Source organism: Vespa crabro, chromosome 11 (assembly GCF_910589235.1).
Source record: "Vespa crabro chromosome 11, iyVesCrab1.2, whole genome shotgun sequence".
Taxonomy (NCBI): Eukaryota; Metazoa; Arthropoda; class Insecta; order Hymenoptera; family Vespidae; genus Vespa; species Vespa crabro.
Window position 1 is genome coordinate 540,113 of NC_060965.1, and position 14,628 is coordinate 554,740.

Below are 14,628 nucleotides of genomic sequence, written 5' to 3' on the forward strand. Positions count from 1 at the left end.
AGGACGATTCTCGTTGCGCCTGAAAATTCGAAAATATGCAAGGACTCAAGAACTTCGTTCGAGCTCCTCTATGCATCTAACGAATAATGCGCATAGAAGAATGCATCGTCTGAGAGGTGAAAATAATAAAATTAATAAGAGTATTTAAAGAGAAAGACTCGAGAAAAAAAGTAAAAGAAAAACAAAGGAAAGGAATCACCGATTGAGTAGAGTTCGACAGTTCGCTAGCTAGGTGGTCCATACGCAAAGAAGAAGTTTTGACGAGGGCATTGTTGTACGTTGTTTCGTCAATTTATCGTTTTGAACGTGATCGTTAAAAAAATGTAGGGTCAACGATAAACGAAAAAGATATTTAGCTTATAACGGAAGAATCCTTGATAATGATGATTTTTTTAAGCGGCATGAACGATGCTATGGCCATAACTGGAGATGGATTTTTCAGCGAGTACAGCGGCTGAATAAGGATAATAATAAAGATGTGCAGCAGGGGCAGAGGCTGCGTAAGCGAATGGTGCAGCGTGCAACGTAGCGTGTAACAATGGTACAGCCTCCTGGATCGCACTATTCTCGAGAGCTTCCAATTTCTCCGTCAATTGCTTCGTCTGAAGGGATTCCGATTTCTCGACGACGTTGTCGGCCTTCGAGGTATGAGTGATCACGCTCGGTGCTACGGGTGTTAAAGCAGAAACGAGGGGAGTAGCTGCCAAGTAGGAGAGAGTCGCAGGTGCAGTCTGTTGATGAAGGATGAGTTGTCCGTAAGATTCGCTTTTCTCCGAGAGTTGTCTGCTCTTATCGGACTCGTTTCTTTCTTGAGACTCGGATAATTGCTCCGTTCTTTCCGAAGCCTTAACGGCTACTGCCGGTGTCGTTGAAACGTTGGAAACATTGGTATTAATCGCTTGTCGACCGACGTTCTCGAGTAACTGTTTGTTCCGTTCAGAGGATTCCAATTTCTCCGAGGTCTCTTGCGTTTTTTTCTCAGATTTCTCTGACAAATGTTTGATTTCAGTTATCGCGATTGGTGCTGCTGAAACAACAGGAGTAGCCTGTGTTAAGTAGGAAACGGCCGTTGCCGGTGCTGAATGATGAACGATCGAATGTCCGTGAGATTCTATTGTTTTCTCAGCGACAATGGCCGCAGCCTTGGCCACTGGTAACACCGGTTCGATGGTTTTTACCAATGGAACGGCCGGTCCAACCACCGGCGCAACCGAATGAACCACACTGTTCCCGTGGGATTCGATGCTCTTTTCGGATATGAGATTTCCTACGATAGCTGGCACGATTTCGCTTGGTTTCGCCAGCGCAACGGCCAACAGACAGGATAGGACCACCTGTGAATAAAACAAATTGTTCTGATTTCTCTAAATTTATGACATTTTTTTCTTTTATATTTTTGAAGAATCCATTTATAAATAATTCGATCTAAATCGTCCGACTTGTGGAGAAATTTTTGGAATCGTGTAAGCGGAAATTGAAAATATCGGACATCGTTAGGTATTTTCATCAGGGTTCGCATTTTTCATTTAAACAATCGTTTTGTAAATCGGCTCACCAGCTTGAACATGTCGGAGCTTCTTCGTTTCCCAGCTGCGCTTTGAGAATCTGCGACTGATCTGCACGGATGAGGTTCTCCAAGGTTTATATAGTAGAAGACTTCCGTGCTCTTCGAAAGACCTTCGGATACAGGTCTGTTCAGTAGTAACACCCTGTCTGGTTATATACTACAGCTTCGTCAGGATCGAGTAGATCGAGTAAATGACGAATCGTAATCGCGCTTGGTTATTGAAATTTACATAAAAGCAAAATGTCTAAAACTTTTGTAAATTCTCAAGCAAGTCCTTAACGATATAACTATCTAGTCTATATGAGTTTAAATAAATTAATTATTGCATATTGGAGTAATTAACGTAATTTTTTAATATCCTAAAGAACGTTTATTCGGATGAAACGATATATTTCTTTTAGAAATATTATATTTCTAGAGGCGAATAAACGTTCAATTGTATATTATTTAACGATATTATAAAAAGATACATTGAGAATATATAAAACATAGGAGTCGTTGACCGAAAACGACTGAAGATAGTTGCTTACGTCCGAGATTCCATCAAGGACGTATCGAGATCTCGATTAGATAGAGGTTGACGACCCTTCTTAAAGATCATTTGTAAATTTAAAATTTAAATTATTTCAAGCCGATGATATTCTTCTCTTCGTTATCGGTCCACCAGGATATCCTGGTAGCCCATGAGCTCGTGTCGATTTTTCTGCGAATCGATTCAGTCGAGTAAAACCGGACCTCTCTCTCTCTCTCTCTCTCTCCCTCTCTCTCCCTCTCCCCCTTTCTCTCTCTCTCTCTCTCTCTCTCTCTCTCTCTCTTTCTCTCGCATACCTCGCGTGATTTTTCCAAGAGGACCAACCTTCTTGCTTGCAAGGTCTGCATTTCGTACTTATTTCCCTCATGTCCGTAACTTCCATTGTTTTTATATTCTCGCTTCGTGTATTCCGGTTTCTTTATCTTTGACGGCTCTCTTCGCTTGTCTATCTTATCCTCTTTCGTTTATCCTCAAGGATAATCGTGTCTCGAAGAAAAATTTTTCTTTCGACATATCAAAGATGGAAAATTTAAAATATTTGATCTCGACTGAGGATCCTCGAAATTTGTGATAAAATAAAAAGGATTCGTTTATAATTTGCATTAATATTTTCCCCGTGAATATCGATTACTCATATGAAGCTGTAAAAAACAAAAAAAAAATGTTGTTGTTTTATTTCACGAAGAAGTGCTTAAATACAAAAATCTAACAAAGCTACGAATATGACACATGGCCGACGTGTCGATGGGACTTGCGCTCAAGTGCACATTTTCATAAAGATGAATACATTTCGGATCGATCCAATTACGTAACTTTAATTATATAATCTATCGGAAATGAGTATGTACCTGGATTGTGAAAGAGTTAAAATGTATTTACTCCGTCGTCCTGGTATTAGTACTGAACGTTATTGATATTATTATGTAATAATACTTTGAGCATTCAGAAAAGCGAGTTAATAGCCCGTTATCCTATATGCCGCGAATGTATATACGTGCTGTCTATGTATTTTTTATATAATACGCATAGAACGATAAACGAAGTTTTAAAGTAACGGATGAAAATGTCCAAGAAGTGTCGGTCGTTATGCGACCGGAATAAGAAATTCGACATCGACGAGTCACGAAATCGATCGTGTTTCGATTCGCGTTGGTCAATCTCAATTACATAAGGTCAAAGTGTATTTCTGTGACTCGAAGAATTCCTCTTAGACAATAGATACGTTATCTTTTCGGATGAAGTACTTTGAAAAATGTTCCTATAGAAATTGTCAAACTCCGATAGGAAGGGATAAGATGGGACTCGGATCTTGGAGAACAAAAACAAAAAAAAAAAAAACGAAAAAAGAATAAAAGAAAAACAAAAAGGAAGGGAAAAAAAAGAGCGAGAAAACAAGTGAAATAAACGAAATAACAAAAACAAGATAATTTTGTGAGGAGATAGAAAAGGAATTTATTGATCGATCATGATAATATCAACGAGGTAAGATCCAATGTCTCGTCCAAATGTCTAAGGTGATCTGTAACAGCCGGTTTGAATGTCGTTATGACTAGAGAATCAGAGCCGAAGTCGTTCTCCCTCTCTGCGTTTCTCTTTCAGTGGATGTATCCAGCGACGAGGGGTGCGTGGGCGGCATAGGCAAGGGGGGCATGAGCGACGACAGCAGGCTGAGCCGCGACGACGGGAGCAGTTTTGACGATCGGGGTCGCATAGGCAAGAGGAGCTGCGTGAGCCGCGACGACGGGGGTGGCAGCTACGAGCGGGCTCTTCACCGAGACCTTGTAGGTATTGGAGTAGCTGGTGGCGACCGGTACGGCGGTATGGGCAACGGCCACTGCAGGGAGAGCTGGAGCGAGATAGCCTGGTGCTGGTGCGCTAGCAACGCAGCCAATGAGGGCGACGAGTACAGCGAACTTGTACATGGTTTCTTCTTGATTCTTCGATATGCGAGACTATTCGAAGTTTAAACGTTGCTCGAGAGCGAGTGATGCCAGACTACGAGAGTAGTCGCCCTTTTATTCGAAGAGACTGACCTCTCCCACCAAAACTCCCGAATGGCTTTCCTGCGAGTCCTGTTGCTACTCGCTCTACAGTTTACCACTCCTGTCTGATTTCCTCCTACCCTACCTTACTTATCTCTCTCTCTCTCACGCGCGCGCCCTCTCTCTCTCTCTCTCTCTCTCTCTCTCTCTCTCTCTCTCCTTCTCTTTCTCTTCCTTTCCTTTCGGTCTCCTTCAGGGTCTTTCAATAGTCTTTCAATATTTTTTTCTTTCCACTTACCACGTTCGAGAAACATTGCCAAGGATCAACAACAAGGGCCCTTACGATCTTCGAGAGAATCCGGGATCGTTATCGTTTGCCTCATGCGTATCTTAGCCTAGGCAAGTTTAACGAACGTTAAAGACACGTTCTTACTTCCTAGTCCCATGGAACGTAAAACCGATGGTTCGGAAATACCTCGAGCGAATTACGATAAGCTGTCGCTTGACGGGCCTTCGCATATTAAATGCTTAAATTATTATTAGAGAGATTATCTAATAGTAATATAATGAATCATTTCTATTTCAATATTAATGGACGCAAACTAAAGACTAATTTAACAATTTACTTTACTATTTAGGTGATATTTGACAATCGTATATTATTCACGTAGAACGATCATCTGGAATGGTCAGGGTTGTGTAATTATGGTAATTCGAGAATTTGCATAATAGAAGAAGGTATAAAGAGATATATAATATATAATCGTTGGCCATATGCAAATGGACACAAGACAATGGTGATTGGGATATTAATTAATTGGCACGATTTCTATCGTAATCGTACGTTTATTTTGGTAACAAGCACAGACGGCGAAACATTGTAGCTATTATGCGCTTATCCCGATGAGTTGTGTACAATACGATATTGAGCAACTTGGCGCGAAACTACTTGAACGCCTACTTACGAGGACATTGTCGTTTCTAGGAGAGCAAGGGAGGGGCTATTACAAGAGACGTTGTCGTGACACAATCCGCGAAAGTAGATGCTCGACTTACTTAATTTCACGTACGTAACGTATGTACGTGAGATGGAGCAAACTTGTTCGTTATTTTTTCGGATACGAAAGATTTCTCCCTCTCTCCCTAATCTCCCTCTTTCTGACCACCTCCCACTTCTCTCGGCGTCTCATAATTATCTTGTTAAATGGCATGACCACGAAAATAAATAAAAACATTAATTCGTTCGCAATTACATAATTTCCCACGAACTTGAAGTATTCACGCGGCTTTTAAGATGTTAAATAGATATCTCGAGGAAAAGGAGAACGCGTGCGGTTACTACTTTCGAGTAGTCGAGTATCGCAAGAGAAAAAGATAAATATTAAAGTCGGAGAGGAGAGAGTAGAAGAAGACGAATCATGAAACGTGAAGAAGAAGAAGAAGAAGAAGAAGAAAAAGAAGAAGGAGCGGTCACGGTCGAAGAGACGGTCGGTCTCGCGTACGCCAAGCCCCTTCTCCCTGATTTTGACAATACATATTTTCGCAACGAACGGCATATACGATTCGGTTTCTCCGGGCCTTTCTTCTTGCGATCTTAATCTCCTAATCGACGAAATTGTAATCCGGAAGTCCTTGGCCCGGTAGTCGGTGCCAAGAGCGTTCATCGAGGAACCAGTTTTTTTACTTTCTTTACATCGATTCTAGGGGCGTGGAGGAGCTATAAAAAAGGCTATGTCTTTTGGGAATGGCATCAGTCAGTCGATTGACAGTATCGTCATAAGTCGTTGCAAATAGAAACGAGTGAGGACACCGAAGAAATTCAACCATGTACAAGCTCGTTGTATTGGCCGTACTCGTAGCCTGCGCTACAGCTGCACCTGCCCCTGCGCCAGGACACCTTGGTGCACCTGTTGTAGCCGCTGCACCTCTCGTCGCTGCTGCACCAGCCGTGGCTTACTCGACTCATCCAGCGAGCCTCGCCTACACCGCACATGCACCGGCTCTTGCCTACACCGCTCATGCAGCCCCAGTTGCCTATGCCGCACATGCATCCCCGGTTGCATATACCGCACACACTTCTCAGATCGCTTACGCCGCACCAGCTGTCAGTTTCGTTCACTAAATCACGAGGATACCGTGGTTATCGATGAACGATCGATCGAATTGGAACGACAATTCAAAGAGAACCACGACTGCGACCGACCGATCTGTCTTTTTCTTTTTGATTTCATCATGAATCTTAATGTTATATACGTTGTTAGGAAAACCTTACGATTATGATAAATATCTAATAAATGTTATTAATGCATTTCAATTGAAATCTATGTTTTTTCTTTTCCTTCTTTTTCTTGTCTTTCGATACCTTTCTCTTCTGTTTCTTTTTCAACCTTCGTTATTGGTTCATATTCTTGGAAACGAATATAATATCAGTTCTCTTCCAAATTTATCTTTTCTATACTTTGATTATTGAAAAGATCATGTCTTTTGATCATGTCTACGATGAGTTACGTGTACTAATTAATAAAGTAATTAATATATGTACATATTATCAAGCGTTATCCTCACGAGTCGGATACATATGTATAAAATAAATCCTGCAGAAAATCTTTTTCAAAAATAACGAAATGTAAGATATTGAACCTATTTAATATTCTTTACTTCTCTCTGTTTTCTCAAAAGTAGAGCACATATATATATATATATATATATGTATGTATGTATGTATATATCATATATGGAAAATAAATGTATAAGATAAATTTGGAACTTCGTTCTGTGCCATGATCGTAACAATTGAAAGATTATAAAAAAATCTTTAGTATGAAATTCTAGTAAAGTTTGTTAAAACAATTAGAAAATAAGATATCTAGCAAGATAATTTGGTGATGATAATTTCAAATGGGACAAGGTACTATTCGTTGAAATAATTTGCAAATAAGATATCTAGCAAGATAATTTGGTGATGATAATTTCAAATGGGACAAGGTACGATTCGTTGGAATAATTTGAAAATAAGATATCAAGATAAAATTGTTGCTTTATTTATCAAAAAGAATAATCTGGTCATGGCGAAATAAATATTAATCTAGAGCATGGTCTTTTTAATGGATGACAGCAAGGGGTGCAGCCTTGATGAGAGCAGGGGCAGCGACAACTGGAGCAGCGTGTACGAGGGGTGCAGCAGCGTGGACGACCGGAGTTGCAGCATGGACGACCGGAGTTGCAGCATGGACGACCGGAGCCGCAGCTACGAAGGGTGCAGTTTTGACGATGGCAGGAGCAGCCGCTACGACCGGTGCGGTTTTGACGAGGGCTGGTGCAGCTACGAGGGCCGGTGCGGCTGCTACGAGCGGTGCAGCTTTGATGACCGGTGCTCTGTAAGTGTTAGCGTAGCTGGTAGCAACCGGGATGGTGTGAGCCACTGCAACTGCTGGTGCAGCTGCCACGACCGGCGCAGCGACCGGTGTTATCAATCCTCCTGGTGCCGCGGAAACGCAAGCCAAGAGTGCGACGAATGATACCAGCTTGAACATCTTCGTAAGTTTTTCTTGACTACTCGTTGTCTTCGAAACTTCGAAACGTTGCTGCTTATCGAATGATGCTCGTTGGTAGAACTGGCCCACCTTTTATATGCCTCGTACCAATGAAATCTGACATTGGCGGCGTCGCGCAAGGTGTTACAACGGCGTCCTTCTCATCGGCGTACGTTCACTCGATTCCGGTCGGGACAAGAACGATCTTTATTTACAGGAACCTTGATCACCGTCTGTACCTATGCAGGATATTATCTTGCCCTTCGATTCTTCCAATAAGGCGATCTGGGTGGAGCCCGGACAAACGATGACCCTGCTCCAATAAAGTATACGCATTGTGGAGAATAAATAAGTAATGCGAATTTTCGAATTCACTCGAGATTTTTAGCCTCCTTTTGGATTCTCGAAATTTTCTCTTACATCGATGTCACGACACGAGAAAAGGGATTGATTCGGATAACTTTTCAACAACAAAAACAATTAAAATTAACGAGTATTAATTAGACCAATGTATGTGTGTCGTGCAAGTTATATAATTGATTTCACTTGCGATACGCAAGTACATGCATAATCTAACATTATACTACTAGGTCATCTATCGTATTAAGAATTTTCATGTATTTTCGTATATTTTTCTTGCGCAATGATCCTTCAAGTACGATAACGAAGTATCAAAGTCCTGTTCGTAAACAAGTTGCATTTCATAATGCTTGAATATCTGTCGATAATCGAAAAGGTTAACGAACGTCGACGGTCGCGATAGAATTTCTTCGCGTCGGTGGAACATTCGAGTAGATTGAGGGTAAATTGATTTATCTCGATCGGATGTCAACTATCAATCTTTTCGAGTTCTTGCTTTCGGTCGAATACACGCTATTATTTGCTTCGTCCCATTTACCCGCACGTACGAGACTCGCTTTGTTGTGCAATCGACGAGAGAATAATAATTCTGTTATGTCGAAAGAATCGACTTTTTGATTTTAAAGCTACCCAATATTCAAAGCTCGATCGAATTATTAAAGAACGGTTTAGTCGAATAATAATTAATGCGATATTAGAATGATTCTTTAACGAAGAACTCGTCCGTGAACGAAATGAAATCGATATACGAGTAAATATGTCTGTTGATAAGAATAAAAATTTGATCATAATGGATCATTGGATGATTTTGAGACGTTGATGGCATTTCACCGTAAATGAAAGAAAAAGATCGATCATGGCGCGTATAATGCCACCGAAGGAACCTCCCTCATCCTTGACCCACTTTCGAATTTCACTTCTCGTCGTCTATTTCATTTTTCTCCTCTTATTCCTTTTTTTTAAACTCGTATCGCAGCTTTTAACTTTTTGACAGGTAGACCGTACACCGGTTCTAAGATAAGCCTATAAAACACCACCGTGAATCTCAGTGATGTTCGAAACATCGACGGAGGCTCGTTCGACTTTTTTTTTCTTCTCTCGCCGATATACGCCGCTCGTATACGTTTCAGGTAAAAAATCAAATAGAGAAAATAACACGTTGTCAATAATTCAAGGGAAATTAATTACATGCATGATATATTTTTCTTTTTCTTTTTTTTTTGGGGTGGGGGGGAAGAGAGATTGGTGATAATCGTAGCAGTACGTGACGGTGGATGGATTGATTCAGTCGTCGCGTGTAGATATTATGTACAATCATTATATATATATATATATATATGTATATATATATATCTTTCTATTAACGGAAACTATCGATTAGGATGGATCGTCGATGCGTTTGAGTTCCGGTATCAATGATAGTAACTACCATGGCCGTATCCGTATCCGTGTCCGAGCCCGTATCCGTATCCCAGACCATAACCAAGCGAATGGCCATAAGTGGTGACCGAAGGTGGGATACTATATCCGTGGCTATAGCTGATGGCTGGAGCCACGGCTGGAGCTGCATAAGTTATAGCGGGTGCGGCATAAGCTACTTTCGCGATCGCCGGTGCCGCATAAGCGACTTTGGTCACCGCAGGTGCCGCAACCGCGACTTTGGTCACCGTAGGAGCCAACGCGACCTGAGAAAAATAAAATGAACAGAATATATATCTTCTTACTCTTCGAGATACTATCGTTTCTTGCCTCAAATCGAACTACTTTGTTTTTTCTTTTGTTTTGTTTTTTTAACGTAGATTCTCTCTTTTTTACCTTGTACGTGTTTGCATAGCTTGTCGCGACGGGGGCATGATAAGCGAGGCCAGACGAGTAAGCTGGTGCAACTGCAATTCCATGACCCAAACCGTATCCTCCATAACCGTATCCACCATAACCGTATCCACCGTATCCCGAATACAATCCGGCGGAGGCGTAAGCCACGAGTGCGAAGATAATGAGCTGAAAATAGATGTGCGCGGATGCATTTTTGTTTTCCTTTTAACGACAAAAAAATCTAAAAGATTGGATTTAAAAAGTTTTCGCTTTATTCTACGTCACGTCGCGATTGAAGATTTTTTACTTACTCAAGGATTATCGTCGTGCCGCGAGCTACAATGTTTAAAGTTCAATTTAAATGTTACGAATTACTCACGTTATTCTCCGAGCTATTTTAAATACACATTGCATACGAGCAATTGGATGGCTTTATCATTGTATGCGATAACGGTCACGTTTTTATATGCGTTACTTACTTTCTCGAAAGTCAAGAAAAATATACACGTATATACATGCGCGACACTCGCTTCGTAATTTCCCCTACTGATTACCATATAAAATGCATCGGTGGGAAAGTACATATATATTTTATATAAAAAATATTATCGAGATAGATTTGAAAAAGAGATTATCGAGATAAATATTTAATTCCTATTTCCACGATCGTAGTAAACCAACTCACCAACTTGAACATGTTGTCTGATTGTTGAATGTTGTCAGTAGGTACCGTAGACCGACTAAAGAGCGTACCTAGTGTATCACTTATATACCCCCAGCAAAGCGTTCTCTCTCTCTCTTTCTCTTTCTTTCTGCATCCTTTTCTATCGTTTCTCGTCTAGGCGTCAAACACGTAGAACGGTGGAAATATGGGAAAAAAAAAAGCTTTTCCCTGTACGGCGAGCGGCAAGGCAAGTTACGAATTCGTAGATATAGTATATATTGCGAGGGATCTAAAGTGTGTTGGGCGGGGTAGCTCACCGGATAGACGAAGTATACGTTTTGTCGTTACTGGTACACGTTCACCTAGATTCGACGAGGTCTTTACGATCCGTGGATTTCTCGATGACCCACGGTATGTGGAGGTGGTTGGGACGAAGGACGAAATCATTATAACGATGCGGACTACCGGTGTAACACTCGAATAACCTGACTCCCCTCGTGAGAAGAACTTCTTATGTGGTTACCTTGACAGCTCGATGTTACGGCTCGAAAACGTAGAAAGAGGTAGAAAATGTGTCTGTGTACGTTTCACCGTAAGTACATATATATTTGTCCTGTGTATATGAGCGCGTTCTCAAAGAAAATACATCGTCCCTCTATGACGTCTCCCCACTTCTTTGCCATGCTTTCAGTAATTATCTACGCGTCTATGATCTTGTCTATGCTCCCTCGAGCGTGAAGAGGACTCTATCGAGCGAACGAGTGTGAGAGAGAGAGAGAGAGAGAGACAGAGAGAGAGAGAGAGACCTCGACCGATCGGATGTAGAATAATCGTGCGTCTGGATTGCCTCGAGTCGAGATCGATCCTCGATCGAACGCGAATACGTTCTTGATCTTTGCTAAATGTAGCAGGATCTTCGATCAGTGAGAAATTTTCGTGCCCTCATGCCGAAGGCTGTGTTGGATATTTTTTCCTCTTTTTTCCTACCTTTTTTTTTTTCTCTCTCTTTTTTCCCCCTACTCAGTGACGAAAGGGAATATTATTTGTGATTTTCTTTTCTTTTTATTTTATTATTTTCACGATTTTCTTTTTTCTTCTTTTTACCTTTTCCATAAGACCAATGTAGATAATTTTGTAATTCTTAGGTAATTATGTGTGATGATCTTATCGTACGCGATTGTCAACCGTATTCTGAACGAAATCAGGGGCTAATATGTGATTTTTTTCCACAGTAAGGACAGGGTATTGAAGTACCTTTTTCTCGGTAACTAATGGCGTAAAGCGACCACACCCACTTATTAAAATTTACGATTTGTACGATCTTGAATAATAACAATGAACGTACGTATCGGCGATCAAGTCTTCTTAGAAATTCCATCCGTGCATATTATTATTACTTTATCTCGTCCTGAGCGAAGCGAAGCCTATCGAGGACGCGTTGAACAGGATAAAAGTCTTTTCTCCTTCCTTTTCTTTTTTCTCTCTTTTATCCTTCGGCGAAAAGAGAGTCGATTACGCACGAATAAAAAAAAATATATATATATATATTATTGCGAAGTTATTTATTCTATACAGTTTTTTTTCATTGCATTCTTTAATAGAACTTTTGATAAACGACAGACACACTGTACTCGTTTCAAGTATTATACATGTGGCTAAAAACGACCGATAATTGAGATACGATCGAGATCGAGGGAAGGAGGAGGAGAAGCATGAGGATCTAAGGGCGGGCGTGGGGTGGAGAGGAAAACGAAAAACAAGAATCAATTGTCAGCGCCTTCGCCCTCCTCCTCTTCGTCGAATTCGCCTTCTTCTTCGGCCGTTGCCTCTTGATATTGTTGATACTCCGACACCAAGTCGTTCATGTTACTTTCGGCTTCTGTAAACTCCATCTCGTCCATTCCTTCGCCTGTGTACCAATGGAGAAAAGCTTTGCGCCTGAACATGGCCGTGAATTGTTCAGAAACTCTTTTGAAAAGTTCCTAAGGTAGGTAAAAAAGATCGGACAGGTGAAATCTCATTGATCGATCGATAAAATTATATATGAACGAAAAGGATCTATCGGCTAACGCGATAACCTGTATGGCCGTAGAATTTCCGATAAAAGTCGCTGACATTTTAAGACCTCGTGGTGGTATATCACAGACAGCTGTTTTAACGTTGCTTGGTATCCACTCGACGAAATAGCTACTGTTTTTATTTTGAATGTTCAACATCTGTTCGTCCACCTCTTTCATCGACATTCTTCCACGGAATACAGCGGCAACGGTGAGATAACGTCCGTGTCGAGGGTCACAAGCAGCCATCATGTTTTTTGCATCGAACATCTGTTGTGTTAATTCCGGGACAGTTAATGCTCTGTACTGTTGAGATCCTCTGCAATGTAATCGTTAGGCTTATTATCGGGAGTCACGATTTTTATATTATATTTTTATTAAACGAATATTCAGCATATTGCGATTTACCTAGAAGTTAAAGGCGCGAAACCAGGAATGAAGAAATGTAATCGTGGGAAAGGTACCATATTGACGGCTAGTTTTCTTAAATCTGCATTTAATTGGCCAGGAAACCTTAGGCAGGTCGTTACACCGCTCAAAGTTGCGCTGACCAAATGATTCAAATCTCCGTAAGTAGGTGTACTTAATTTAAGGGTCCTGAAGCAAATATCGTAGAGCGCTTCGTTATCTATACAATAGGACTCGTCCGTGTTCTCAACAAGTTGATGTACCGAAAGGGTGCAATTGTATGGTTCGACGACTGTGTCGGACACCTGAAAAGAAATAGAAAGAGAGCATTGGGGACGATAGGATCGACTACGTTCGATCATACGTTCGTTCACGCTTTATACGTGTACGCTTTCACATATTTCAAAGGTATTGAAAACGACTACATTCGATACGATTATATAAAATACCTTATAGAAAATAATCTTATACCTTTGGAGATGGTACAACGCTAAAAGTCATCATGATCCTATCCGGATATTCTTCTCGAATTTTGGAAATGAGTAAGGTGCCCATTCCAGCACCGGTACCACCACCGAGCGAGTGGGTCAATTGGAAACCCTGAAGACAATCGCAACTTTCAGCTTCCTTGCGGACGACATCGAGGACGGAATCAACCAGTTCTGCGCCTTCCGTGTAATGTCCTTTTGCCCAATTGTTACCAGCACCACTTTGTCCAAAGACAAAATTGTCCGGTCGAAATATTTGACCGAATGGTCCCGATCGTACCGCATCCATTGTACCAGGTTCCAGATCGACCAGTATGGCCCTTGGAACATATTTTCCTCCGGTCGCTTCGTTGTAATAAACGTTTATACGTTCCAATTGGAGATCCGAGTCACCGTGATAAGTTCCCGTAGGATCGATTCCATGTTCGTCGGATATTACCTCCCAAAACTGTCACGCAATTGGATATAATTAACGCATCAATTTAAGCTAAGATTTGTAATTTACCTTAGCACCGATTTGATTGCCACACTGGCCAGCCTGAAGGTGAGCTATTTCACGCATTTTTGTACAATCACGATAATCTAGTCCCTGTTAATCAATCGACGTACGAAATCACGAAACGAAAAGATGCCCTACGTCTTAGCTGGAGAAGAAATCTTATCGCTAAAGAGAAATGCTAAAAAAATATCGCCAAAGTTGATGATGGGCGTCAACGAGTATTCGTTTGTTTTCGTCGCCTTGGATTCGTTGCTTGAGTCGATGGGACGAGGCGTTGCAAAGAAGGCCATGGGATGAGAAAGTAGATCGTTCGGCTACGCACCGATCGTAATTAAAATACGTCACTCGTATGTATTCGTTACTTTGCGACGAGGAGAGAGAGAGAGAGAGAGAGAGAGAGACATTGAAAAAAAGTGGGAAAAAAGAACGGCGAAAAAAGATCTCACTTTTTTCCTTTTTTTTTTACTACCTTTCGCTTTTCATATAAATCTTATTTAATGGCCGCGTCAAAGGAGCTTCGATCGTAAGCAATTTGGTAGACGATAAACGCTCGTATGAACGTACTAAATAAGTAAATACATACTATGCGAACGAGAGAACAGAACGGAGACAGAAGGACGCAGTCTTGCTTCTTGCAACTCTTTGAAATCTTTCCTTCGTTTTTTTCTTTTCTGTTCTTTTTTCCTTTTTTTATCTCGTTCGTCTTTGAAAGAAGGTAACTCC

General features: G+C 41.1%; 4 protein-coding genes across 4 annotated transcripts; 1 reads left to right on the forward strand and 3 right to left on the reverse strand.

Moving 5' to 3' along the window:
- Positions 1-3,526: 3,526 nt before the first annotated feature.
- On the reverse strand, positions 3,527-4,068 carry LOC124428049 (cuticle protein 70, isoforms A and B-like). Its single transcript, XM_046971636.1, has one exon. It carries the CDS (start codon positions 4,019-4,021, stop codon positions 3,695-3,697), a length of 327 nt encoding a protein of 108 aa, XP_046827592.1. The 5' UTR covers positions 4,022-4,068; the 3' UTR covers positions 3,527-3,694.
- Positions 4,069-5,844: 1,776 nt separating this feature from the next.
- LOC124428050 (cuticle protein 16.5-like) lies at positions 5,845-6,401 on the forward strand. Its single transcript, XM_046971637.1, has one exon. The coding sequence runs from the start codon at positions 5,907-5,909 to the stop codon at positions 6,201-6,203; it is 297 nt and encodes a 98-aa protein (XP_046827593.1). The 5' UTR covers positions 5,845-5,906; the 3' UTR covers positions 6,204-6,401.
- A 750-nt stretch (positions 6,402-7,151) lies between these two features.
- Positions 7,152-10,623, reverse strand: LOC124428141 (pupal cuticle protein G1A-like). The gene is made up of 4 exons (XM_046971877.1): positions 10,475-10,623; positions 9,790-9,975; positions 9,393-9,659; positions 7,152-7,704 (listed from the first exon to the last, which is right to left on the reverse strand). Exons 1-4 carry the CDS (start codon positions 10,484-10,486, stop codon positions 7,183-7,185), a joined length of 987 nt encoding a protein of 328 aa, XP_046827833.1. The 5' UTR covers positions 10,487-10,623; the 3' UTR covers positions 7,152-7,182.
- Positions 10,624-12,011: 1,388 nt separating this feature from the next.
- On the reverse strand, positions 12,012-13,968 carry LOC124427994 (tubulin beta-4B chain-like). Its single transcript, XM_046971503.1, has 5 exons — positions 13,912-13,968; positions 13,390-13,854; positions 12,919-13,223; positions 12,532-12,829; positions 12,012-12,435 (listed from the first exon to the last, which is right to left on the reverse strand). Exons 1-5 carry the CDS (start codon positions 13,966-13,968, stop codon positions 12,217-12,219), a joined length of 1,344 nt encoding a protein of 447 aa, XP_046827459.1. The 3' UTR covers positions 12,012-12,216.
- Positions 13,969-14,628: the final 660 nt, after the last annotated feature.